Raw genomic sequence first — 27846 nt, 5'->3', positions numbered from 1 at the left:
TTGTACTGGGGGGGAATGGAGTGACAGTATAACAGTCCATTGTACTGGGGGAATGGAGTGACAGTATAACAGTCCATTGTACTGGGGGGAATGGAGTGACAGTATAACAGTCCATTGTACTGGGGGGAATGGAGTGACAGTATAACAGTCCATTGTACTGGGGGGGGGGAATGGAGTGACAGTATAACAGTCCATTGTACTGGGGGGGAATGGAGTGACAATGAAACCAGTCGAAAACAGACTCAACTAAATTGTAACAAAACTAAAACATATCAGACAATTAGAAATACAAAGAATGTTTAAAATGTTTAATGTTTTTGATAAATATATTGGATGGAGTACATGATGACTACAGAAGGAATGTGTAATGTAAAAAGGAATGGAATCGTATGATACATTATTGAAATCACCAGTAGACTATCCATTCATAAGGCTCAGAATGACCTACCACATATCAGAAGAGTTTTTAAAGGAGAGACTTCTCTCTCTCTCTCTGCAGTAGTGAAAGATACAATCATGATATGGAATAACTATATTCATTAACTCAGTAGCTATTAATTGTAATACAATGCCGCTGGCTTGTATATACTCCTAGTCCTGCACTCCATATATCTCCATAACGCTATAATATACTGTATATTACCATAGACAAGCATGATGTTACTAATATTATAATATACTGTATATTACCATAGAGACAAGCATGATATGATACTAATATTATAATATACTGTATATTACCATAGAGACAAGCATGATATGATACTAATATTATAATATACTGTATATTACCATAGAGACGAGCATGATATGATACTAATATTATAATATACTATATATTACCATAGAGACAAGCATGATATGATACTAATATTATAATATACTATATATTACCATAGAGACAAGCATGATATGATACTAATATTATAATATACTGTATATTACCATAGACAAGCATGATATGTTACTAATATTATAATATACTGTATATTACCATAGACAAGCATGATGTATTACTATTACAATATACTGTATATTACCATAGACAAGCATGATGTATTACTATTACAATATACTGTATATTACCATAGACAAGCATGATGTATTACTATTATAATATACTGTATATTACCAGAGACAAGCATGATGTATTACTATTACAATATACTGTATATTACCAGAGACAAGCATGATATGATACTAATATTATAATATACTGTATATTACCATAGACAAGCATGATGATACTAATATTATAATATACTGTATATTACCATAGACAAGCATGATATGATACTATTATAATATACTGTATATTACCATATAGACAAGCATGATATGTTACTAATATTATAATATACTGTATATTACCATATAGACAAGCATGATATGTTACTAATATTATAATATACTGTATATTACCATAGACAAGCATGATGATACTAATATTATAATATACTGTATATTACCATAGACAAGCATGATGTATTACTATTATAATATACTGTATATTACCATAGACAAGCATGATGTATTACTATTATAATATACTGTATATTACCATAGACAAGCATGATATGATACTATTATAATATACTGTATATTACCATAGACAAGCATGATATGATACTAATATTATAATATACTGTATATTACCATAGACAAGCATGATGATACTAATATTATAATATACTGTATATTACCATAGACAAGCATGATGTATTACTATTATAATATACTGTATATTACCATAGACAAGCATGATATGATACTAATATTATAATATACTGTATATTACCATAGATACAAGCATGATATTACTAATATTTCAGCTCTTGTATGAATTAAATGTAAATAGACAGTAAAAATCACAATTTAACATTAAGATTATATGGTATTGTGCTGCCAAAATATCCCAGGTGACAGTTTTGATTCCCAGTCTAGTAATACAATATTTTCCTCTTGAGCCCAGCTTTTGCTCTGACATATAATGGCAACATTCTATTCAGGACAAAACATTTCTTTCAGAGTCAAATCTCACATATTCCATCTCCTCGAGCTTCTATTGTGAAGGTGTTTCATAGTGTGTCTTTGGCATCAGTGTTAAAATCTTCACATTTCATATCTTCTAACTACCTCCCATCTCTCCTCATATCCCCCCGTTAACCTGATTCTCCAGTATCTAACTACCTCCCATCTCTCCTCATATCCCCCCGTTAACCTGATTCTCCAGTATCTAACTACCTCCCATCTCTCCTCATATCCCCTCGTTAACCTGATTCTCCAGTATCTAACTACCTCCCATCTCTCCTCATATCCCCCCGTTAACCTGATTCTCCAGTATCTAACTACCTCTCATCTGTCCTCACATCCCCTCGTTAACCTGATTCTCCAGTATCTAACTACCTCCCATCTCTCCTCATATCCCCTCGTTAACCTGATTCTCCAGTATCTATCTACCTCCCATCTGTCCTCATATCCCCCCGTTAACCTGATTCTCCAGTATCTAACTACCTCCCATCTCTCCTCATATCCCCTCGTTAACCTGATTCTCCAGTATCTAACTACCTCCCATCTCTCCTCATATCCCCCCGCTAACCTGATTCTCCAATATCTAACTACCTCCCATCTCCCCGTTAACCTGATTCTCCAGTATCTAACTACCTCCCATCTCCCCCATTAACCTGATTCTCCAGTATCTAACTACCTCCCATCTCCCCCATTAACCTGATTCTCCAGTATCTAACTACCTCCCATCTCCCCCATTAACGCTTATCTGTCTGACTTGATTGGTTTGTGTGAAAGAGTAAGGATCTCTAAAGTTCTTCGTCTTTCACAGGATCACACAGCTTGACCAAGCCGGTTCACTGAGGAGAGAATGAAGAAGATAGTTGTTCACCTCTGCTCTATATCAGGATAATTACACTGTAATAACATCAGGATAGAGTGGACAGAAACATTGATAGTTTACTAGTTCAGAGATATCTTATACTGTCATTCTAGGTTTCAACCATCGTTCAGGAGCATACGGTTAACGGCTAACGGTTCACCATCGTTCAGGACTATACGGTTAACGGATAAGGGTTCACATATTCTCCTACCAGGTTAACGGATCATCATCGTTCAGGAGTATACGGTTAACGGATAAGGGTTCATCATCGTTCAGGAGCATACGGTTAACGGATAAGGGTTCATCATCGTTCAGGAGCATACGGTTAACGGATAAGGGTTCATCATCGTTCAGGAGCATACGGATAAGGGTTCACCATCGTTCAGGAGCATACGGTTAACGGTTCATCATCGTTCAGGAGTATACAGTTAACGGATAAGGGTTCATCATCGTTCAAGACTATACGGTTAACGGATAAGGGTTCACCATCGTTCAGGAGTATACGGTTAACGGATAAGGGTTCATCATCGTTCAGGACTATACGGTTAACGGATAAGGGTTCATCATCGTTCAGGAGTATACGGTTAACGGATAAGGGTTCATCATCGTTCAGGACTATACGGTTAACGGATAAGGGTTCATCATCAGGAGTATACGGTTAACTTCTCTAGGGTAGGGGGCAGTATTTTGACGTGCGGATGAAAGGCGCGCCCAAATTAAACTGCCTGCTACTCAGGCTCAGAAGGTAGGATATGCATATTATTAGTAGATTTGGATAGAAAAAACGCTGAAGTTTCTAAAACTGTTTGACTGATGTCTGTGAGTATAACAGAACTCATATGGCAGGCAAAAACCTGAGAAAAATCCAACCAGGAAGTGGGAAATCTGAGGGTTGTAGTTTTTTCAAGTGATTGCCTATTGCCTACACAGTGACTTAGGGTTCATTTTGCACTTCCTAAGGCTTCCACTAGATGTCAACAGTCTTTAGAACATTGTTTCAGGCCTTTACTGTGAATATTGAGCGAACGAGAGGGCCTGGAGTCAGATGAGTGAGGAAATGACATGAGCTCAGAGGCGTGCGCTCACGTGAGAGTGAGCTGTGTTCCTTTTCTTTTCTGAAGACATTGGAATTGTCCTGTTGGAATATTACTGAAGATTTATGTTAAAAACATCCTAAAGATTGATGCTATACATCGTTTGACATATTTCTACGAACGTAAATAGACTTTTGACTTTTCGTCGTGACATTTTTGCGCGCTTCCTGCATTTGGAGTAGTGGACTGAACGCGCAAACAAAAAGGAGGTATTTGGACATAAATTATGGACTTTATCGAACAAAAACATTTATTGTGGACCTGGGATTCCTGGGAGTGCATTCTGATGAAGATCCTCAAAGGTAAGTGAATATTTATAATATTATTTCTGAGTTTTATTGACTCCACAAAATGGGGGTTTTGGTTTCGTCTCTGAGCGCTGTACTCAGATTATTGCAGTGTGCTTTCGCTGTAAAGTTTTTTTGAAATCTGACACAGCGGTTGCATTCAGGAGAGGTGTATCTATAATTCTTTGAATAACAGTTTAATATTTTATCAACGTTTATGATGAGTATTTCTGTAAATTGATGTGCTCATTCACCGGAAGTTTTGGGAGGCAAAACATTTCTGAACATTACACGCCAATGTAAAATGTTTTTTTATTTTTTATTTAAATATGAACTTTATCGAGCAAAACATACATGTATTGTGTAACATGAAGTCCCATGAGTGCCATCTGATGAAGATCAAAGGTTAGTGATTCATTTTTTCTGATTTTTGTGACGCCTCTCCTTGCTTGGAAAATGGCTGTGTGGTTTTTCTTGTCAAGGTCATGTGCTAACATAATCTAATGCTATGCTTTCGCGGTAAAGCCTTTTTGAAATCGGACAATGTGGTTGGATTAACGAGAATCTTATCTTTAAAATGGGATATAATAGTGGTATGTTTGAGAAATTTGAATTATGAGATTTTTGTTGTTTTGAATTTGGCGGCCTGCTATTTCACTGGCTGTTGAATGGTGTGTCCCGCAGGTGGGACGGTCACGTCCCACATACCCAAGAGAGGTTAACGGCTAAGGGTTCATCATCGCTCACATATTCTCCTACCAGGTTTCACTGCTCCTCTATTGGCCCCCCAAGGAGGCTGAGAGACATTTGTTCAAGTGTGTTAAAACTATCATCTTATTTCCTTACACTAGGTTTATCTTACACTCATAGTAGGTTTCAGTCCTTACTTCTATTACCATCCTAAGAAGGCTGAAAGACTTCTACATGCCTTCTATCATGTTACAATACAATAACCCAGTCACACCTGGATCTAAGACACCCACCTCTGAATGACCACATTATCACATACATATACACACACACACACACACACACACACACACACACACACACACACACACACACACATATATATATATATATATATATATATATACTGCACATTCTGTATGAACCCACCTCTCAGCTGGTCCCTCAGTCAGCTTCATCCTCTTGGAGGCGCTGCCCTCTGCTTCTGCTGGAGCAGTGGAGGTGGAGGGGGTCTGGGGTGGAGGGGGGGCCATCCTCTTCCTCCCGGGGGTGGTAGTGGGTGGTGTGGAGGGGGTAGTTTGGTTCTTCTGGTCCTCTACAAAGCAGCGTAGAGGTCTCCTGACCAGATCATCTCTCTGATGGACCACTGTGTTCCTGGACTTCAACTGACTGGAGAGACCACAGACAACACATTACAGCAACTGACTGGAGAGACCACAGACAACACATTACAACAACTGACTGGAGACCACAGACAACACATTACAACAACTGACTGGAGAGACCACAGACAACACATTACAACAACTGACTGGAGACCACAGACAACACATTACAACAACTGACTGGAGAGACTACAGACAACACATTACAACAACTGACTGGAGACCACAGACAACACATTACAACAACTGACTGGAGACCACAGACAACACATTACAACAACTGACTGGAGACCACAGACAACACATTACAACAACTGACTGGAGAGACCACAGACAACACATTACAACAACTGACTGGAGACCACAGACAACACATTACAACAACTGACTGGAGACCACAGACAACACATTACAACAACTGACTGGAGACTACAGACAACACATTACAACAACTGACTGGAGACCACAGACAACACATTACAACAACTGACTGGAGAGACCACAGACAACACATTACAACAACTGACTGGAGAGACCACAGACAACACATTACAACAACTGACTGGAGACCACAGACAACACATTACAACAACTGACTGGAGAGCACAGACAACACATTACAACAACTGACTGGAGAGCACAGACAACACATTACAACAACTGACTGGAGACCACAGACAACACATTACAACAACTGACTGGAGAGACCACAGACAACACATTACAACAACTGACTGGAGACCACAGACAACACATTACAACAACTGACTGGAGAGACCACAGACAACACATTACAACAACTGACTGGAGACCACAGACAACACATTACAACAACTGACTGGAGACCACAGACAACACATTACAACAACTGACTGGAGACCACAGACAACACATTACAACAACTGACTGGAGAGCACAGACAACACATTACAACAACTGACTGGAGACCACAGACAACACAACACAACAACTGACTGGAGAGACCACAGACAACACATTACAACAACTGACTGGAGAGACCACAGACAACACATTACAACAACTGACTGGAGAGACCACAGACAACACATTACAACAACTGACTGGAGAGACCACAGACAACACATTACAACAACTGACTGGAGAGACCACAGACAACACATTACAACAACTGACTGGAGACTACAGACAACACATTACAACAACTGACTGGAGACCACAGACAACACATTACAACAACTGACTGGAGACCACAGACAACACATTACAACAACTGACTGGAGACCACAGACAACACATTACAACAACTGACTGGAGACCACAGACAACACATTACAACAACTGACTGGAGAGACCACAGACAACACATTACAACAACTGACTGGAGACCACAGACAACACATTACAACAACTGACTGGAGACCACAGACAACACATTACAACAACTGACTGGAGACCACAGACAACACATTACAACAACTGACTGGAGACCACAGACAACACATTACAACAACTGACTGGTGACCACAGACAACACATTACAACAACTGACTGGAGACCACAGACAACACATTACAACAACTGACTGGAGACTACAGACAACACATTACAACAACTGACTGGAGACCACAGACAACACATTACAACAACTGACTGGAGACCACAGACAACACATTACAACAACTGACTGGAGAGACCACAGACAACACATTACAACAACTGACTGGAGAGACCACAGACAACACATTACAACAACTGACTGGAGAGACCACAGACAACACATTACAACAACTGACTGGAGAGACCACAGACAACACATTACAACAACTGACTGGAGACTACAGACAACACATTACAACAACTGACTGGAGACCACAGACAACACATTACAACAACTGACTGGAGACCACAGACAACACATTACAACAACTGACTGGAGACCACAGACAACACATTACAACAACTGACTGGAGACCACAGACAACACATTACAACAACTGACTGGAGAGACCACAGACAACACATTACAACAACTGACTGGAGACCACAGACAACACATTACAACAACTGACTGGAGAGACCACAGACAACACATTACAACAACTGACTGGAGACCACAGACAACACATTACAACAACTGACTGGAGACCACAGACAACACATTACAACAACTGACTGGAGAGACTACAGACAACACATTACAACAACTGACTGGAGACCACAGACAACACATTACAACAACTGACTGGAGAGACTACAGACAACACATTACAACAACTGACTGGAGACCACAGACAACACATTACAACAACTGACTGGAGACCACAGACAACACATTACAACAACTGACTGGAGACCACAGACAACACATTACAACAACTGACTGGAGACCACAGACAACACATTACAACAACTGACTGGAGACTACAGACAACACATTACAACAACTGACTGGAGACCACAGACAACACATTACAACAACTGACTGGAGAGACTACAGACAACACATTACAACAACTGACTGGAGACTACAGACAACACATTACAACAACTGACTGGAGACCACAGACAACACATTACAACAACTGACTGGGGATTATTATGGGGTATTTTGTGTAGATAGATGGAAAATATGAATTTAATCCTTTTGAGAATAAGGACGTAACGTAAAAAACTGTGTAAGGGAAGGGGTCTGTATACTTTATGAATGCACTGTATCTATATAGTAGGTTATCATTGATATCATCATAGTCACAATAGGGCTGACATTCTCTCTTTCAATGAGCTTTCTGTTTTCATTGGGTTATTTTACCCAACAATCTGTAGGCCTAAATATAGAAAAACAAAAAAACAACTCAGCATCCCTACCCAGCCAGGTAAGAGTGACCCACCAGGTGTTTAACATCCCTACCCAGCCAGGTAAGAGTGACCCACCAGGTGTTTAACATCCCTGTCCAGCCAGGTAAGAGTGACCCACCAGGTGTTTAACATCCCTACCCAGCCAGGTAACAGTGACCCACCAGGTGTTTAACATCCCTACCCAGCCAGGTAAGAGTGACCCACCAGGTGTTTAACATCCCTGCCCAGCCAGGTAAGAGTGACCCACCAGGTGTTTAACATCCCTGCCCAGCCAGGTAAGAGTGACCCACCAGGTGTTTAACATCCCTACCCAGCCAGGTAACAGTGACCCACCAGGTGTTTAACATCCCTACCCAGCCAGGTAAGAGTGACCCACCAGGTGTTTAACATCCCTACCCAGCCAGGTAAGAGTGACCCACCAGGTGTTTAACATCCCTGCCCAGCCAGGTAAGAGTGACCCACCAGGTGTTTAACATCCCTGTCCAGCCAGGTAAGAGTGACCCACCAGGTGTTTAACATCCCTATAGCTCAGCCTTCCCTGTAGCTCAGTTGGTAGAGCATGGTGTTTGCAACGCCAGGGTTGTGGGTTCGATTCCCACGGGGGGCCAGCACAGAAAAAAAAAAAAAAGTATGAAATTGTATGAAATGTATGCATTCGCTACTGTAAGTCGCTCTGGATAAGAGCGTCTGCTAAATGACTAAAAATGTAAATGTAAATGTAAATCCCTACCCAGCCAGGTAAGAGTGATCCACCAGGTGTTTAACATCCCTACCCAGCCAGGTAAGAGTGACCCACCAGGTGTTTAACATCCCTACCCAGCCAGGTAAGAGTGACCCACCAGGTGTTTAACATCCCTACCCAGCCAGGTAAGAGTGACCCACCAGGTGTTTAACATCCCTACCCAGCCAGGTAAGTGTGACCCACCAGGTGTTTAACATCCCTGTCCAGCCAGGTAAGAGTGACCCACCAGGTGTTTAACATCCCTACCCAGCCAGGTAAGAGTGACCCACCAGGTGTTTAACATCCCCAGTGGCTCTGGCAAATGTATTGCTTTTATCATAAAGTTTACTATTGAGTCTAGATGTTCAGTTTAGCCTCGCGCCACTAGTTTACAAAAGACAGATTCCTTTTAATAAGGAACATATTCTCTGCTGCTGGCCTGCTCTCCAGACACCATCAGACTGAAGACACAGACTCTGACCAAACTCATGTTTTTAACAACCAATTCAAAAGGCACTGAGCCCTAAGAAGGTATTGTTCATTTCATTTGTATTTCATTCTAAATAAAGTCACAGACTATAACTTAAAAGACTATAATGATTTAATACAACAAAATTGTTATTTTTAAATGCTGAGCGCTTAATGTTCCTGCCAGCCTTGTGTATGGCACTAATTCATTTTGGTTCCTTCTTATGCTCCCCGCCGGGCTCCCTGCCTGGCTCCCCGCCTGGCACCCCGCCTGGCTCCCCGGCCTGGCTCCCCGCCTGGCTCCCCGCCTGGCTCCTGACTTAGTGTTTATATGCTGTTTAATATGACATGTAACCTATTTCAAATGATGAGCGCTTCCTACAGTCACCTTTTCCTGTTTATTAAAATACTTTTCATTCAAATCACACAGAGAGATAGAGAGAGAGGTAGAGAGAGAGAGAGAGGGCGATAGAGAGAGAGAGAGAGAGAGGAAGATGGAGTGGGAGATATATATATATATATATATATCTCCCACTCTATATATATATAGAGAGAGAGAGAGAGGGAGAGAGGGAGGGAGGGAGATATATATATATATCTAGAGAGAGAGAGAGAGATGGGGTGTCTGTGTTAACGTACCCTACAGCAGAGCTCAGGCTGTAATACCAGTCGTTGATATCTTCCTGGTCGCTGGACATCAGCAGCAGCTTGGCTTTAGGGAAGGTCAACTAGAAGAGAGAAAGACAGGGATGAGTAGGAGAGAAACATGGAGGAGTGAGAGAGGAGAGAGCGATGGTGGTTAGGGACATAAAGAGAGAAGTGAGACTGAGGGAGAGGGCGAGGGAGGGAGAAGAGGAGGGAGAGGGATTAGGGACATACAGAGAGAAGTAAGACTGAGGAAGAGGATAAGGGAGGGAAAAGGAGAGAGGAGGAGGGAGGGAGAGAAGGAGGGAGGGAGAGGGGAGAGAGAGGGGTGTTAGGGACATAGAGAGAAAAGTGAGACTGAGGGAGAGGGGAGAGAGGAGGAGGGAGGGAGAGTGTCTGTTCCTCTCAGCCGGTCTGTCAAGAAATGGCTGGGGTTCTTCCAGCTTCCTCTACAGCCTTTCTCAATCAATGACTAGAAGTCTAGATATTGTTCACATTTGTATCCTTGTATTAGGATATCGTATTACAGTAAGGTTCCTAACGGCTCCTTTATTGAAAGAGCTGCTGCAATGACCCAGCCTGAACACTAGAGGGCAGGGCAGACCCAGAGAGAAACCACCAACACCTCAGACAGTAACATATTACTGTGAGAGTCATCTGTTAGTTCTACACCTCTGACTACATGGATGTCCTCTCTGTATATGACGGTAGAGGAGACAGATTGGATGTCCTCTCTGTATATGAGGCTAGAGGAGACAGATGGATGTCCTCTCTGTATATGAGGCTAGAGGAGACAGATGGATGTCCTCTCTGTATATGAGGCTAGAGGAGACAGATGGAGGTCCTCTCTGTATATGAGGCTAGAGGAGACAGATGGATGTCCTCTCTGTATATGAGGCTAGAGGAGACAGATGGATGTCCTCTCTGTATATGAGGCTAGAGGAGACAGATGGATGTCCTCTCTGTATATGAGGCTAGAGGAGACAGATGGATGTCCTCTCTGTATATGAGGCTAGAGGAGACAGATGGATGTCCTCTCTGTATATGAGGCTAGAGGAGACAGATGGATGTCCTCTCTGTATATGAGGGTAGAGGAGACAGATGGATGTCCTCTCTGTATATGAGGCTAGAGGAGAGAGATGGATGTCCTCTCTGTATATGAGGCTAGAGGAGACAGATGGATGTCCTCTCTGTATATGAGGGTACGGTAGAGGAGACAGATGGATGTCCTCTCTGTATATGAGGGTACGGTAGAGGAGACAGATGGATGTCCTCTCTGTATATGAGGCTAGAGGAGACAGATGGATGTCCTCTCTGTATATGAGGCTAGAGGAGAGATGGATGTCCTCTCTGTATATGAGGCTGGAGGAGACAGATGGATGTCCTCTCTGTATATGAGGCTAGAGGAGACAGATGGATGTCCTCTCTGTATATGAGGCTAGAGGAGACAGATGGATGTCCTCTCTGTATATGAGGGTAGAGGAGACAGATGGATGTCCTCTCTGTATATGAGGCTAGAGGAGACAGATGGATGTCCTCTCTGTATATGAGGCTAGAGGAGACAGATGGATGTCCTCTCTGTATATGAGGGTAGAGGAGACAGATGGATGTCCTCTCTGTATATGAGGGTACGGTAGAGGAGACAGATGGATGTCCTCTCTGTATATGAGGCTAGAGGAGACAGATGGATGTCCTCTCTGTATATGAGGCTAGAGGAGAGAGATGGATGTCCTCTCTGTATATGAGGGTACGGTAGAGGAGACAGATGGATGTCCTCTCTGTATATGAGGGTACGGTAGAGGAGAGATGGATGTCCTCTCTGTATATGACGGTAGAGGAGACAGATGGATGTCCTCTCTGTATATGAGGGTAGAGGAGACAGATGGATGTCCTCTCTGTATATGAGGGTAGAGGAGACAGATGGATGTCCTCTCTGTATATGACGGTAGAGGAGACAGATGGATGTCCTCTCTGTATATGAGGCTAGAGGAGACAGATGGATGTCCTCTCTGTATATGAGGCTAGAGGAGAGAGATGGATGTCCTCTCTGTATATGAGGCTAGAGGAGACAGATGGATGTCCTCTCTGTATATGAGGCTAGAGGAGACAGATGGATGTCCTCTCTGTATATGAGGCTGGAGGAGACAGATGGATGTCCTCTCTGTATATGAGGCTAGACGAGACAGATGGATGTCCTCTCTGTATATGAGGCTAGAGGAGACAGATGGATGTCCTCTCTGTATATGAGGCTAGAGGAGACAGATGGATGTCCTCTCTGTATATGAGGCTAGAGGAGACAGATGGATGTCCTCTCTGTATATGAGGGTAGAGGAGACAGATGGATGTCCTCTCTGTATATGAGGGTAGAGGAGACAGATGGATGTCCTCTCTGTATATGAGGCTGGAGGAGACAGATGGATGTCCTCTCTGTATATGAGGCTAGAGGAGACAGATGGATGTCCTCTCTGTATATGAGGCTAGAGGAGACAGATGGAGGTCCTCTCTGTATATGAGGCTAGAGGAGACAGATGGATGTCCTCTCTGTATATGAGGCTAGAGGAGACAGATGGATGTCCTCTCTGTATATGAGGGTACGGTAGAGGAGACAGATGGCTGTCCTCTCTGTATATGAGGGTAGAGGAGACAGATGGATGTCCTCTCTGTATATGAGGCTAGAGGAGACAGATGGATGTCCTCTCTGTATATGAGGCTAGAGGAGACAGATGGATGTCCTCTCTGTATATGAGGGTAGAGGAGACAGATGGATGTCCTCTCTGTATATGAGGCTAGAGGAGGCAGATGGATGTCCTCTCTGTATATGAGGCTAGAGGAGACAGATGGATGTCCTCTCTGTATACGAGGGTAGAGGAGACAGATGGATGTCCTCTCTGTATATGAGGCTAGAGGAGACAGATGGATGTCCTCTCTGTATATGAGGGTAGAGGAGACAGATGGATGTCCTCTCTGTATATGAGGGTAGAGGAGACAGATGGATGTCCTCTCTGTATATGAGGCTAGAGGAGACAGATGGATGTCCTCTCTGTATACGAGGGTACGGTAGAGGAGACAGATGGCTGTCCTCTATGTATATGAGGCTAGAGGAGACAGATGGATGTCCTCTCTGTATATGAGGCTAGAGGAGACAGATGGATGTCCTCTCTGTATATGAGGCTAGAGGAGACAGATGGATGTCCTCTCTGTATACGAGGGTACGGTAGAGGAGACAGATGGCTGTCCTCTATGTATATGAGGCTAGAGGAGACAGATGGATGTCCTCTCTGTATATGAGGCTAGAGGAGACAGATGGATGTCCTCTCTGTATATGAGGCTAGAGGAGACAGATGGATGGTATTACAGTGAAATGCTGAATACAACAGGTATTACAGTGAAATGCTGAATACAACAGGTATTACAGTGAAATGCTGAATACAACAGGTATTACAGTGAAATGCTGAATACAACAGGTATTACAGTGAAATGCTGAATACAACAGGTATTACAGTGAAATGCTGAATACAACAGGTATTACAGTGAAATGCTGAATACAACAGGTATTACAGTGAAATGCTGAATACAACAGGTATTACAGTGAAATGCTGAATACAACAGGTATTACAGTGAAATGCTGAATACAACAGGTATTACAGTGAAATGCTGAATACAACAGGTATTACAGTGAAATGCTGAATACAACAGGTATTACAGTGAAATGCTGAATACAACAGGTATTACAGTGAAATGCTGAATACAACAGGTATTACAGTGAAATGCTGAATACAACAGGTATTACAGTGAAATGCTGAATACAACAGGTATTACAGTGAAATGCTGAATACAACAGGTATTACAGTGAAATGCTGAATACAACAGGTATTACAGTGAAATGCTTACTTACCAGCCCTTAACCAACAATGCAGTTTAAAAAAATACAAAAACGAACAAATAAAAGTAACAAGTAATTAAAGAGCAGCAGTAAAATAACAATAGAGAGACTATATACAGGGGGTACCTGGTACAGAGTCAATGTGGAGGCTATATACAGGGGGGTACTGGTACAGAGTCAATGTGGAGGCTATATACAGGGGGGTACCGGTACAGAGTCAATGTGGAGGCTATATACAGGAGGTACCAGTACAGAGTCAATGTGGAGGCTATATACAGGAGGTACCGGTACAGAGTCAATGTGGAGGCTATATACAGGGGGTACCTGTACAGAGTCAATGTGGAGGCTATATACAGGGTGTTACGGTACAGAGTCAATGTGGAGGCTATATACAGGGGGTACCGGTACAGAGTCAATGTGGAGGCTATATACAGGGGGTACCGGTACAGAGTCAATGGGGAGGCTATATACAGGGGGTACCGGTACAGAGTCAATGTGGAGGCTATATACAGGGTGTTACGGTACAGAGTCAATGTGGAGGCTATATACAGGGGGTACCGGTACAGAGTCAATGTGGAGGCTATATACAGGGGGTACCGGTACAGAGTCAATGTGGAGGTTATATACAGGAGGTACCGGTACAGAGTCAATGTGGAGGCTATATACAGGAGGTACCGGTACAGAGTCAATGTGGAGGCTATATACAGGGGGTACCGGTACAGAGTCAATGTGGAGGCTATATACAGGGGGTACTGGTACAGAGTCAATGTGGAGGCTATATACAGGGTGTTACGGTACAGAGTCAATGTGGAGGCTATATACAGGGTGTTACGGTACAGAGTCAATGTGGAGGCTATATACAGGGGGTACCGGTACAGAGTCAATGTGGAGGCTATATACAGGGGGTACCAGTACAGAGTCAATATGGAGGCTATATACAGGGGGGTACCGGTACAGAGTCAATGTGGAGGCTATATACAGGAGGTACCGGTACAGAGTCAATGTGGAGGCTATATACAGGGGGTACCGGTACAGAGTCAATGTGGAGGCTATATACAGGGTGTTACGGTACAGAGTCAATATGGAGGCTATATACAGGAGGTACCGGTACAGAGTCAATGTGGAGGCTATATACAGGAGGTACCGGTACAGAGTCAATGTGGAGGCTATATACAGGGGGTACCGGTACAGAGTCAATGTGGAGGCTATATACAGGGGGTACCGGTACAGAGTCAATGTGGAGGCTATATACAGGGGGTACCGGTACAGAGTCAATGTGGAGGCTATATACAGGAGGTACCGGTACAGAGTCAATGTGGAGGCTATATACAGGAGGTACCGGTACAGAGTCAATGTGGAGGCTATATACAGGGGGTACCGGTACAGAGTCAATGTGGAGGCTATATACAGGGGGTACCGGTACAGAGTCAATGTGGAGGCTATATACAGGGGGTACCGGTACAGAGTCAATGTGGAGGCTATATACAGGAGGTACCGGTACAGAGTCAATGTGGAGGCTATATACAGGGGGTACCGGTACAGAGTCAATGTGGAGGCTATATACAGGGGGTACCGGTACAGAGTCAATGTGGAGGCCATATACAGGGGGTGCCGGTACAGAGTCAATGTGTGGGGGCACCGGTTAGTTGAGGTAATATGTACATGTAAGTAGAGTTATTAAAGTGACTATTATTAGATAATAACAGAGAATAGCAGCGGCGTAAAGAGGGGGGGGGCAATGCAAATGGTCTGGGTAGTCACTTGATTAGATGTTCAGGAGTCTTATGGCCTGGAGGTAGAAGCTTGGATCTAGAATTGGTGCTCCGGTGCCGCTTGCCGTGGAGTAGGGCCTTCCTCTGACACTGCCTGGTGTAGAGGTCCTGGATGGCAGGAAGCTTGGCCCCAGTGATCTACTGGGCTGTTCGCACTACCCTCTATAGTGCCTTGCGGTCAGAGGCCGAGCAGTTGCCATACCAGGCAGTGATGCAACCAGTCAGGATGCTCTCGATGGTGCAGCTGTAGAACCTTTTGAGGATCTGAGGACCCATGTCAAATCTTTTCAGTCTCCTGAGATGGAATAGGTTCTGTCGTGCCCTCTTCACGACTGTCTTGGTGTGTTTGGACCATGTTAGTTTGTTGGTGATGTGGACACCAAGGAACTTGAAGCTCTCAACCTGCTCCACTACAGCCCCGTCGATGAGAATGGGGGCGTGCTCGGTCCTCCTTTTCCTGTAGTCCACAATCATCTCCTTTTCATTCCCCATTAGTTTTCTGCCTTCCGTATTTTCCTAGGATAAATTACCAGTCATTACCACCCTGAATCAACGCCAGTCATTATCACCCTGAATCAACGCCAGTCATTACCACCCTGAATCAACGCCAGTCATTATCACCCTGAATCAACGCCAGTCATTACCACCCTGAATCAACAACAGTCATTATCACCCTGAATCAACAACAGTCATTATCACCCTGAATCAACAACGGTCATTATCACCCTGAATCAACAACAGTCATTATCACCCTGAATCAACGCCAGTCATTACCACCCTGAATCAACAGGTCATCATCACCCTGAATCAACAACAGTCATTATCATTCTGATTATTATTTTCCACCAGACAGACCAATGACAGACCAGCTGAGTCTACCCAGGCCCAGAACAGGGGTATTTTCCACCAGACAGACCAATGACAGCTCAGCTGAGTCTACCCAGGCCCAGAACAGGGGTATTTTCCACCAGACAGACCAATGACAGCTCAGCTGAGTCTATCCAGGCCCAGAACAGGGGTATTTTCCACCAGACAGACCAATGACAGCTCAGCTGAGTCTACCCAGGCCCAGAACAGGGGTATTTTCCACCAGACAGACCAATGACAGCTCAGCTGAGTCTACCCAGGCCCAGAACAGGGGTATTTTCCACCAGACAGACCAATGACAGCCCAGCTGAGTCTACCCAGGCCCAGAACAGGGGTATTTTCCACCAGACAGACCAATGACAGCCCAGCTGAGTCTATCCAGGCCCAGAACAGGGGTATTTTCCACCAGACAGACAGGACCCCATTAGAGAGTATCAGCATTAGACTGTCAACATATTAAATGACCTTTACCATTTACCTGCAGGCTCAGACAGTGTCCTGAATGACACTCTATTCACTTTATAGTGCACCTCCGAAAGGGGGCCTGGTCAAAAGTAGTGCACTATATTGAGAAAAAGGTCCCAATTGAGACAGAATGCAGTCCACAGAACAGAAAACTACCCGGGTCAGAGATGACAAGGCCCCCGGGTCTATAGACCTGGTATTAGATAGTGATAGTTTACATGGTGTCTCTAAGGAGAGAGAGAGGTCTATAGACCTGGTATTAGATAGTGATAGTTTACATGGTGTCTCTAAGGAGAGAGAGAGGTCTATAGACCTGGTATTAGATAGTGATAGTTTACATGGTGTCTCTAAGGAGAGAGAGAGGTCTATAGACCTGGTATTAGATAGTGATAGTTTACATGGTGTCTCTAAGGAGAGAGAGAGGTCTATAGACCTGGTATTAGATAGTGATAGTTTACATGGTGTCTCTAAGGAGAGAGAGAGGTCTATAGACCTGGTATTAGATAGTGATAGTTTACATGGTGTCTCTAAGGAGAGAGAGAGGTCTATAGACCTGGTATTAGATAGTGATATTTTACATGGTGTCTCTAAGGAGAGAGAGAGGTCTATAGACCTGGTATTAGATAGTGATATTTTACATGGTGTCTCTAAGGAGAGAGAGAGAGAGGTCTATAGACCTGGTATTAGATAGTGATAGTTTACATGGTGTCTAAGGAGAGAGAGAGGTCTATAGACCTGGTATTAGATAGTGATAGTTTACATGGTGTCTCTAAGGAGAGAGAGAGAGGTCTATAGAGCTGGTATTAGATAGTGATAGTTTACATGGTGTCTCTAAGGAGAGAGAGAGGTCTATAGTGTGTGTGTGTGTGTGTGTGTGTGTGTGTGTGTGTGTGTGTGTGTGTGTGTGTGTGTGTGGAAGTCTCTCACATTATATATTAAATGGATTAAGATTTCAAATGTACCATCGTCAAAAGTATTATATAATTACAGAGTTCAGTGAACGGGTTTTTACCACTTTCCCTCTCTCTCCACCTCTCCCCCCTCCTCCACTCCCTCCCTCCCTCTCCTCCACTCTCTCCTCCTCTCCCCCACTCTCTCCCTCCCTCTCCTCCACTTTCCCTCCCTCTCCTCCACTTTCCCTCCCTCTCCTCCACTTTCCCTCTCTCTCCTCCCTCCCTCCCGCTCGCTCCTCCACTTTCCCTCTCTCTCTCTCTCTCTCCTCCCTCCCACTCCTCCACTCTCCCTCTCTCCTCCACTCTCTCTTCCTCTCCCTCTCCTTCACTCTCTCCCTCCCTCTCCTCCACTCTCTCCCTCCCTCTCCTCCCTCCCACTCCTCCACTCTCCCTCTCTCTCTCTCTCTCCTCCACTTTCCCTCCCTCTCTCCTCCCTCCCTCTCCTCCCCCCGCAACGGATGATATTAGGCTCCTCCCCGACCTGCCACTTGAGACCCAAAGTCTGAGCGTTGATTTATGCACAAATAGATTCCACTTCTATTGCCGTGTGGCAATTAGGGATTTGTCAGGAAATCTGACCCTCTTAGGTAGAAATGACTTTGTATAATAAGAACGTTAAGAGGACGGAGAAACACTTCTCCTCACAGAGCATCATTTAGCTCCATTATTTATACATCACAGGGAATCTGTCACGGACGCAGAATAATACTCAAGTATTGAGGGGATAGTTAGTAAGGGGGAAGGAGAGGCAGACAAGGAGAGGAGAGAGGATGGGAGAGAGCAAGGGAGAGAGCAAGGGAGAGAGTGAGGAGTGGTCCCCAAACACGAATGAGAAGAAACTAAACGGGAAGAGGTATTTTCATAAAAGCTCTTCCTTCTCCACCGACCCCCCCCCAACCTTTGCATATAGAGATTGCCATGGTATTTACCACTGTCAAATTGAATTTGTGTTTAATTCTTCATGGCGTGGTTGAGGAGGGATTCAGGGACTGCTGACAGACCTGTTTCTAGAGCACCAGGTAGACCGGCCCAAATGCCACCTGATCCACTATTGGTCAAAAGTAGTGCACTACCCCTATAGGTCCTGGTCAAAAGTAGTGCACTACATAGGGAATAGGGTGCCATTTGGGACGCAGTCGTAGAGTAGGGGCCCGGCCAGGCCCAGGATCAATAATGTGTCCTTATGAGAAATTACCCATAATGCTATTGAGTGTACAGCGTTCAGGCCTCCGCGGGATAACAAGCTAATGAAATGCCATTTGTGTCGTTAGACAACGCTGAGTGGTTAGTGGGCCGGCAGAGGAGAGGGGCGACCGACGTACGGGACGGCTGGAGGAACGACAGGGGAGACAGAAAACGACTTGAGGAAGATATATTTATTGGAGATAGAGATGGAGGAGGAGAAGAGATGGATCTAATCTGACGGAGAGAGAGGAGCACTTCTCCCACCGTCCTGTCCATCTGTCTCTCACCAGAGACAAGAAGCCCACCATCACATCACAACAGACGGTGGAGAGACGTTCTAGAGACGTTTCAGTCAGACTGATGAGACAGACGAACCAGGAGAGGAATCTCTATTCAGCACAGGGGTTCTGGTCATTAATACCTACTATATATGGAACAGACATCACCCTCGGTTCTCTGGTCATTAATACCTACTATATATGGAACAGACACCACCCTCGGTTCTCTGGTCATTAATACCTACTATATATGGAACAGACATCACCCTCGGTTCTCTGGTCATTAATACCTACTATATATGGAACAGACACCACCCTCGGTTCTCTGGTCATTAATACCTACTATATATGGAACAGACACCACCCTCGGTTCTCTGGTCATTAATACCTACTATATATGGAACAGACATCACCCTCGGTTCTCTGGTCATTAATACCTACTATATATGGAACAGACACCACCCTCGGTTCTCTGGTCATTAATACCTACTATATATGGACCAGACACCACCCTCGGTTCTCTGGTCATTAATACCTACTATATATGGAACAGACATCACCCTCGGTTCTCTGGTCATTAATACCTACTATATATGGAACAGACACCACCCTCGGTTCTCTGGTCATTAATACCTACTATATATGGAACAGACACCACCCTCGGTTCTCTGGTCATTAATACCTACTATATATGGAACAGACACCACCCTCGGTTCTCTGGTCATTAATACCTACTATATATGGAACAGACACCACCCTCGGTTCTCTGGTCATTAATACCTACTATATATGGACCAGACACCACCCTCGGTTCTCTGGTCATTAGTACTGCACTATATATGGACCAGACACCACCCTCGGTTCTCTGGTCATTAGTACTGCACTATATATGGACCAGACACCACCCTCGGTTCTCTGGTCATTAGTACTGCACTATATATGGACCAGACACCACCCTCGGTTCTCTGGTCATTAGTACTGCACTATATATGGACCAGACACCACCCTCGGTTCTCTGGTCATTAGTACTGCACTATATATGGACCAGACACCACCCTCGGTTCTCTGGTCATTAGTACTGCACTATATATGGACCAGACACCACCCTCGGTTCTCTGGTCATTAGTACTGCACTATATATGGAACAGACACCACCCTCGGTTCTCTGGTCATTAATACCTACTATATATGGAACAGACACCACCCTCGGTTCTCTGGTCATTAGTTCCTACTATATATGGAACAGACACCACCCTCGGTTCTCTGGTCATTAACCTGTTGGGTCTAGGGGGCAGCATTTGCACGTCTGGATAAAAAAAATGTACCCGATTTAATCTGGTTACTAATCCTACCCAGTAACTACAATATGCATATACTTATTATATATGGATAGAAAACACTCTAAAGTTTCCAAAACTGTTTGAATGGTGTCTGTGAGTATAACAGAACTCATTTGGCAGGCAAAACCCTGAGACATTTTCTGACAGGAAGTGGATACCTGATGTGTTGTATTGACTTTAAACCTATCCCATTGAAAAACACAGGGGTTTAGGAATATTTTGGCACTTCCTATTGCTTCCACTAGATGTCACCAGCCTTTACAAAGTGTTTTGAGTCTTCTGGAGGGAGATCTGACCGAACAAGAGCCATGGAACGGTGATGTCCCATTAGACACCTGGCGCGCTAGTTCATGTTGGGTACCCTCGTTCCAATACGTTATAAAAGAGTATGCATTCGTCCACCTTGAATATTATTCATGTTCTGGTTAAAAAAGGCCCTAATGATTTATGCTATACAACGTTTGACATGTTTGAACGAACGGAAATATATTTTTTCCCCCTCGTTCATGACGAGAAGTCCGGCTGGCTTACATCATGTGCTAACGAGACGGAGATTTTTGGACATAAATGATGAGCTTTTTTGAACAAAACTACATTCGTTATGGACCTGTGATACCTGGAAGTGACATCTGATGAAGAGAATCAAAGGTAATGGATTATTTACATAGTATTTTCGATTTTAGATCTCCCCAACATGACGTCTAGTCTGTATCGCAACGCGTATTTTTCTGGGCGCAGTGCTCAGATTATTGCAAAGTGTGATTTCCCAGTAAGGTTATTTTTAAATCTGGCAAGTTGATTGCGTTCAAGAGATGTAAATCTATAATTCTTTAAATGACAATATAATATTTTACCAATGTTTTCTAATTTTAATTATTTAATTTCTGACGCTGACTTGACTGCCGGTTATTGGAGGGAAACGATTTCCTCAACATCAATGCCATAGTAAAACGCTGTTTTTGGATATAAATATGAACTTGATAGAACTAAAAATGCATGATTTGTCTAACATAATGTCCTAGGAGTGTCATCTGATGGAGATTGTAAAAGGTTAGTGCATCATTTTAGCTGGTTTTATGGTTTTGGTGACCCTGTCTTTGACTTGACAAAACATTACACACAACTCTTGTAAATGTACTGTCCTAACATACTCTAAATTTATGCTTTCGCCGTAAAACCTTTTTGAAATCGTAAAACGTGGTTAGATTAAGGAGATGTTTATCTTTCAAATGGTGTAACATAGTTGTATTTTTGAAAAATTTGAATTTTGACATTTATTTGGATTCAAATTTGCCGCTCTTGAAATGCACCTGCTGTTGATGGAGTGCACCACGGGTGGCACGCTAGCGTCCCACCTAGCCCCAAGAGGTTAATACCTACTATATATGGAACAGACACCACCCTCGGTTCTCTGGTCATTAGTACCTACTATATATGGACCAGACACCACCCTCGGTTCTCTGGTCATTAATAACTACTATATATGGAACAGACACCACCCTCGGTTCTCTGGTCATTAGTACCTACTATATATGGAACAGACACCACCCTCGGTTCTCTGGTCATTAATACCTACTATATATGGAACAGACACCACCCTCGGTTCTCTGGTCATTAATACCTACTATATATGGAACAGACACCACCCTCGGTTCTCTGGTCATTAATACCTACTATATATGGAACAGACACCACCCTCGGTTCTCTGGTCATTAATACTGCACTATAAATGGAACAGACACCACCCTCGGTTCTCTGGTCATTAATACCTACTATATATGGAACAGACACCACCCTCGGTTCTCTGGTCATTAGTACCTACTATATATGGAACAGACACCACCCTCGGTTCTCTGGTCATTAATACCTACTATATATGGAACAGACACCACCCTCGGTTCTCTGGTCATTAATACCTACTATATATGGAACAGACACCACCCTCGGTTCTCTGGTCATTAATACCTACTATATATGGAACAGACACCACCCTCGGTTCTCTGGTCATTAATACTGCACTATAAATGGAACAGACACCACCCTCGGTTCTCTGGTCATTAATACCTACTATATATGGAACAGACACCACCCTCGGTTCTCTGGTCATTAATACCTACTATATATGGAACAGACACCACCCTCGGTTCTCTGGTCATTAATACCTACTATATATGGAACAGACACCACCCTCGGTTCTCTGGTCATTAGTACTGCATTATATATGGAACAGACACCACCCTCGGTTCTCTGGTCATTAATACCTACTATATATGGAACAGACACCACCCTCGGTTCTCTGGTCATTAATACCTACTATATATGGAACAGACACCACCCTCGGTTCTCTGGTCATTAGTACTGCACTATATATGGAACAGACACCACCCTCGGTTCTCTGGTCATTAGTACTGCACTATATATGGAAGAGACACCACCCTCAGTTCTCTGGTCATTAGTACTGCACTATATATGGACCAGACACCACCCTCGGTTCTCTGGTCATTAATACTGCACTATATATGGACCAGACACCACCCTCGGTTCTCTGGTCATTAATACTGCACTATATATGGAACAGACACCACCCTCGGTTCTCTGGTCATTAGTACTGCACTATATATGGCACAGACACCACCCTCGGTTCACTGGTCATTAGTACCGCACTATATATGGAACAGATATCACCCTCAGTCTCCTGGGCCGGGCAGGACGGAGGACAGCTGTCAGGGTGGAACCACAGAGAACATATTGCTCTGGGAGATGAAGGCTGCTCAGAACACAGCTGTCAGGGTGGAACCACAGAGAACATATTGCTCTGGGAGATGAAGGCTGCTTGGAGGACAGCTTACCATGAAGCCACATTCATATTGACAATGTGGAGAGCATTCAGAAACTAAACACTGTTTATTTTCCCTTTTGTACTTTAACTACAATATGCACATGATGACATTTGTAATGTCTTTATGCTTTTGGAACTTCTGTGAGTGTAATGTTTACTGTCAATTTGTATTGAGAGAGAGAAGTACGGAATGCTATTCATTGACTTACAGCTCAGCGTTCAACACCATGGTGCCCTGCACTGACTGCACGGCCAGGCACGACTCCAACACCATCACTAAGTTTGCTGATGTCAACAGTGGTAGGCCTGATCACCGACAACAATGAGACAGCCTATAGGGAGGAGGTCAGAGACCTGACCGTGTGGTGCAAGGAAAACAACATCTCCCTCAACCTGATTAACACTGAGGAGATGATTGTGGACTACAGGAAAAGGAGGACTGAGCACGCCCCCATTCTCATCGACGGGGCTGTAGTGGAGCAGGTTGAGAGCTTCAAGATCCTTGGTGTCCACATCACCAACAAACTAACCTGGTCCAAACACACCATGACAGCTGTCAAGAGGGCACGACAGAACCTATTCCCCCTGAGGAGACTGAAAAGATTTGGCATGGGTCCTCAGATCCTCAAAAGTTTCTACAGCTGCACCATCGAGAGCATCCTGACCGGTTGCATCACCGCCTGGTATGGCAACTGCTCAGCCTCCGACCACAAGGCGCTACAGAGGGTAGTGCGTACGGCCCAGTACATCACTGGGGCCAAGCTTCCTGCCATCCAGGACCTCTACACCAGGCGGTGTCAGAGGAAGGCCCTAAAAATTGTCAAAGACTCCAGCCACCCTTGTCATAGACTGTTCTCTCCGCTACTCCACGGCAAGCGGTACCGGAGCGCCAAGTCTAGGTCCAAGAGGCTTCTAAACATCTTCTACCTCCAGGCCATAAGACTCCAGAACATCTAATCAAATGACTACCCAGACTATTTACATTGCCCTCCCACCCCAACCCTGCTCCTACTCTCTGTTATCATCTATGTATAGCCACTTTAATAATTCTACCTACATGTACATCATTATCTCAATTACCTCGACACCGGTGCCCCCGCACAATGACTCTGTACCGGTACCCCCTGTATATAGTCTCCACATTGACTCTGTACCGGTACCCCCTGTATATAGCCTCCACATTGGCTCTGTACCGGTACCCCCTGTATATAGCCTCCACATTGACTCTGTACTGATACCTGTAAATAGCCTCCACATTGACTCTGTACCGGTACCCCCTGTATATAGCCTCCACATTGACTCTGTACTGGTACCCCCTGTATATAGCCTCCACATTGACTCTGTACTGGTACCCCCTGTATATAGCCTCCACATTGACTCTGTACCGGTACCCCCTGTATATAGTCTCCACATTGACTCTGTACTGGTACCCCCTGTATATAGCCTCCACATTGACTCTGTACTGGTACCCCCTGTATATAGCCTCCACATTGACTCTGTACCGGTACCCCCTGTATATAGTCTCCACATTGACTCTGTACCGGTACCCCCTGTATATAGCCTCCACATTGACTCTGTACCGGTACCCCCTGTATATAGCCTCCACATTGACTCTGTACCGGTACCCCCTGTATATAGCCTCCACATTGGCTCTGTACCGGTACCACCTGTATATAGCCTCCACATTGACTCTGTACCGGCACCCCCTGTATATAGCCTCCACATTGACTCTGTACCGGTACCCCTTGTATATAGCCTCCACATTGACTCTGTACCGTAACACCCTGTATATAGCCTCCACATTGACTCTGTACCGGTACCACCTGTATATAGCCTCCACATTGACTCTGTACCGGTACCCCCCTGTATATAGCCTCCACATTGACTCTGTACCGGTACCCCCCTGTATATAGCCTCCACATTGACTCTGTACCGGCACCCCCTGTATATAGCCTCCACATTGACTCTGTACCGGTACCGCCTGTATATAGTCTCCACATTGACTCTGTACCGGTACCCCCTGTATATAGTCTCCACATTGACTCTGTACCGGTACCCCCTGTATATAGTCTCCACATTGACTCTGTACCGGCACCCCCTGTATATAGCCTCCACATTGACTCTGTACCGGTACCCCCTGTATATAGCCTCCACATTGACTCTGTACCGGCACCCCCCTGTATATAGCCTCCACATTGACTCTGTACCGGTACCCCCTGTATATAGCCTCCACATTGACTCTGTACCGGTACCACCTGTATATAGCCTCCACATTGACTCTGTACCGGTACCCCCTGTATATAGCCTCCACATTGACTCTGTACCGGTACCCCCTGTATATAGCCTCCACATTGACTCTGTACCGGTACCACCTGTATATAGCCTCCACATTGACTCTGTACCGGTACCCCCTGTATATAGCCTCCACATTGACTCTGTACCGGTACCCCCTGTATATAGCCTCCACATTGACTCTGTACAGGTACCCCCTGTATATAGCCTCCACATTGACTCTGTACCGGTACCCCCTGTATATAGCCCCACTATTGTTATTTACTGCTGCTCTTTAATTATTTGTTACTCTTAAGAGAAAGAGCAGGATGAGGGAGAGAGAGAGAGAGAGAGAGAGAGAGAGAGCAGAAAGAGCAGGATAAGGGAGAGGGAGAGAGAGGGGATGGATAGAGCAGGATGGAGGGAGAGAGAGAGAAAGGGATGATAGAGCAGGATGAGGGAGAGAGAGAGAGAACAGAAAGAGCAGGATGACAGAGAGGGAGAGAGAGGGGATGGATAGAGCAGGATGGAGGGAGAGAGAGAGAAAGGGATGATAGAGCAGGATGAGGGAGAGAGAGAGAGAACAGAAAGAGCAGGATGACAGAGAGGGAGAGAGAGGGGGATGGATAGAGCAGGATGGAGGGAGAGAGAGAGAGAGGGAGGGATGGATAGAGCAGGATGGAGAGAGAGAGAGAGAGGAAGGGAGGGATGGATAGATAGAGCAGGATGGAGAGAGACAGAAAGAGAGAGCAGTCTATGGAAGTTATTGGGAGGTTTGACACAGTGCTCTAATCCAGCATCACAGAGAGAAGGGGAATAAGACTGATATCTACACCAGCAAATCACTAAACGTCTCCACACCTGATGCCCAGGGCCCATGTTCAACCACACAGCCCTCCCATTCGCTCCCGTTCAACCACACAGCCCTCCCATTCAACCACACAGCCCTCCCATTCAACCACACAGCCCTCCCATTCAACCACACAGCCCTCCCATTCAACCACACAGCCCTCCCATTCAACCACACAGCCCTCCCATTCAACCACACAGCCCTCCCATTCAACCACACAGCCCCTCCCATTCAACCACACAGCCCTCCCATTCAACCACACAGCCCTCCCATTCGCTCCCGTTCAACCACACAGCCCTCCCATTCAACCACACAGCCCTCCCATTCGCTCCCGTTCAACCACACAGCCCTCCCATTCAACCACACAGCCCTCCCATTCAACCACACAGCCCTCCCATTCAACCACACAGCCCTCCCATTCAACCACACAGCCCTCCCATTCGCTCCCGTTCAACCACACAGCCCTCCCATTCGCTCCCGTTCAACCACACAGCCCTCCCATTCGCTCCCATTCAACCACACAGCCCCTCCCATTCGCTCCCGTTCAACCACACAGCCCTCCCATTCGCTCCCGTTCAACCACACAGCCCTCCCATTCAACCACACAGCCCTCCCATTCAACCACACAGCCCTCCCATTCAACCACACAGCCCCTCCCATTCGCTCCCGTTCAACCACTCAACCACACAGCCCCTCCCATTCAACCACACAGCCCCTCCCATTCAACCACACAGCCCCTCCCATTCATCCACACAGCCCCTCCCATTCATCCACACAGCCCCTCCCATTCAACCACACAGCCCCTCCCATTCATCCACACAGCCCCTCCCATTCATCCACACAGC

At 44.9% G+C, this 27846-nt stretch overlaps 1 protein-coding gene across 4 annotated transcripts in view; it reads right to left on the bottom strand.

Annotated features, from left to right (window-relative positions):
- Positions 1-294: 294 nt before the first annotated feature.
- LOC106591484 (rho guanine nucleotide exchange factor 39) overlaps positions 295-27846 on the bottom strand; it is a 118967-nt gene continuing 91415 nt past the window's right edge. Inside the window, exons 9-12 of one of the 4 annotated variants that reach the window (XR_006770690.1) lie at positions 10293-10381; positions 5391-5630; positions 2771-2867; positions 295-2727 (exon numbers count right to left, since the gene is read on the bottom strand). Coding sequence is in view for 1 of the 4 variants with exons in the window: in XM_045722368.1 (XP_045578324.1) it covers positions 2834-2867; positions 5391-5630; positions 10293-10381 (363 nt within the window). In the remaining 3 variants the exon portion in view is untranslated. Of the gene's footprint in view, positions 2868-5390; positions 5631-10292; positions 10382-27846 lie in introns of all 4 variants that reach the window. The other 3 variants (XR_006770691.1, XR_006770692.1, XM_045722368.1) reach the window with 3 other exon arrangements.

This window comes from Salmo salar, chromosome ssa07 (genome assembly GCF_905237065.1).
Source record: "Salmo salar chromosome ssa07, Ssal_v3.1, whole genome shotgun sequence".
NCBI lineage: Eukaryota > Metazoa > Chordata > Actinopteri > Salmoniformes > Salmonidae > Salmo > Salmo salar.
This window is presented reverse-complemented; position numbering and strand designations above follow the sequence as displayed.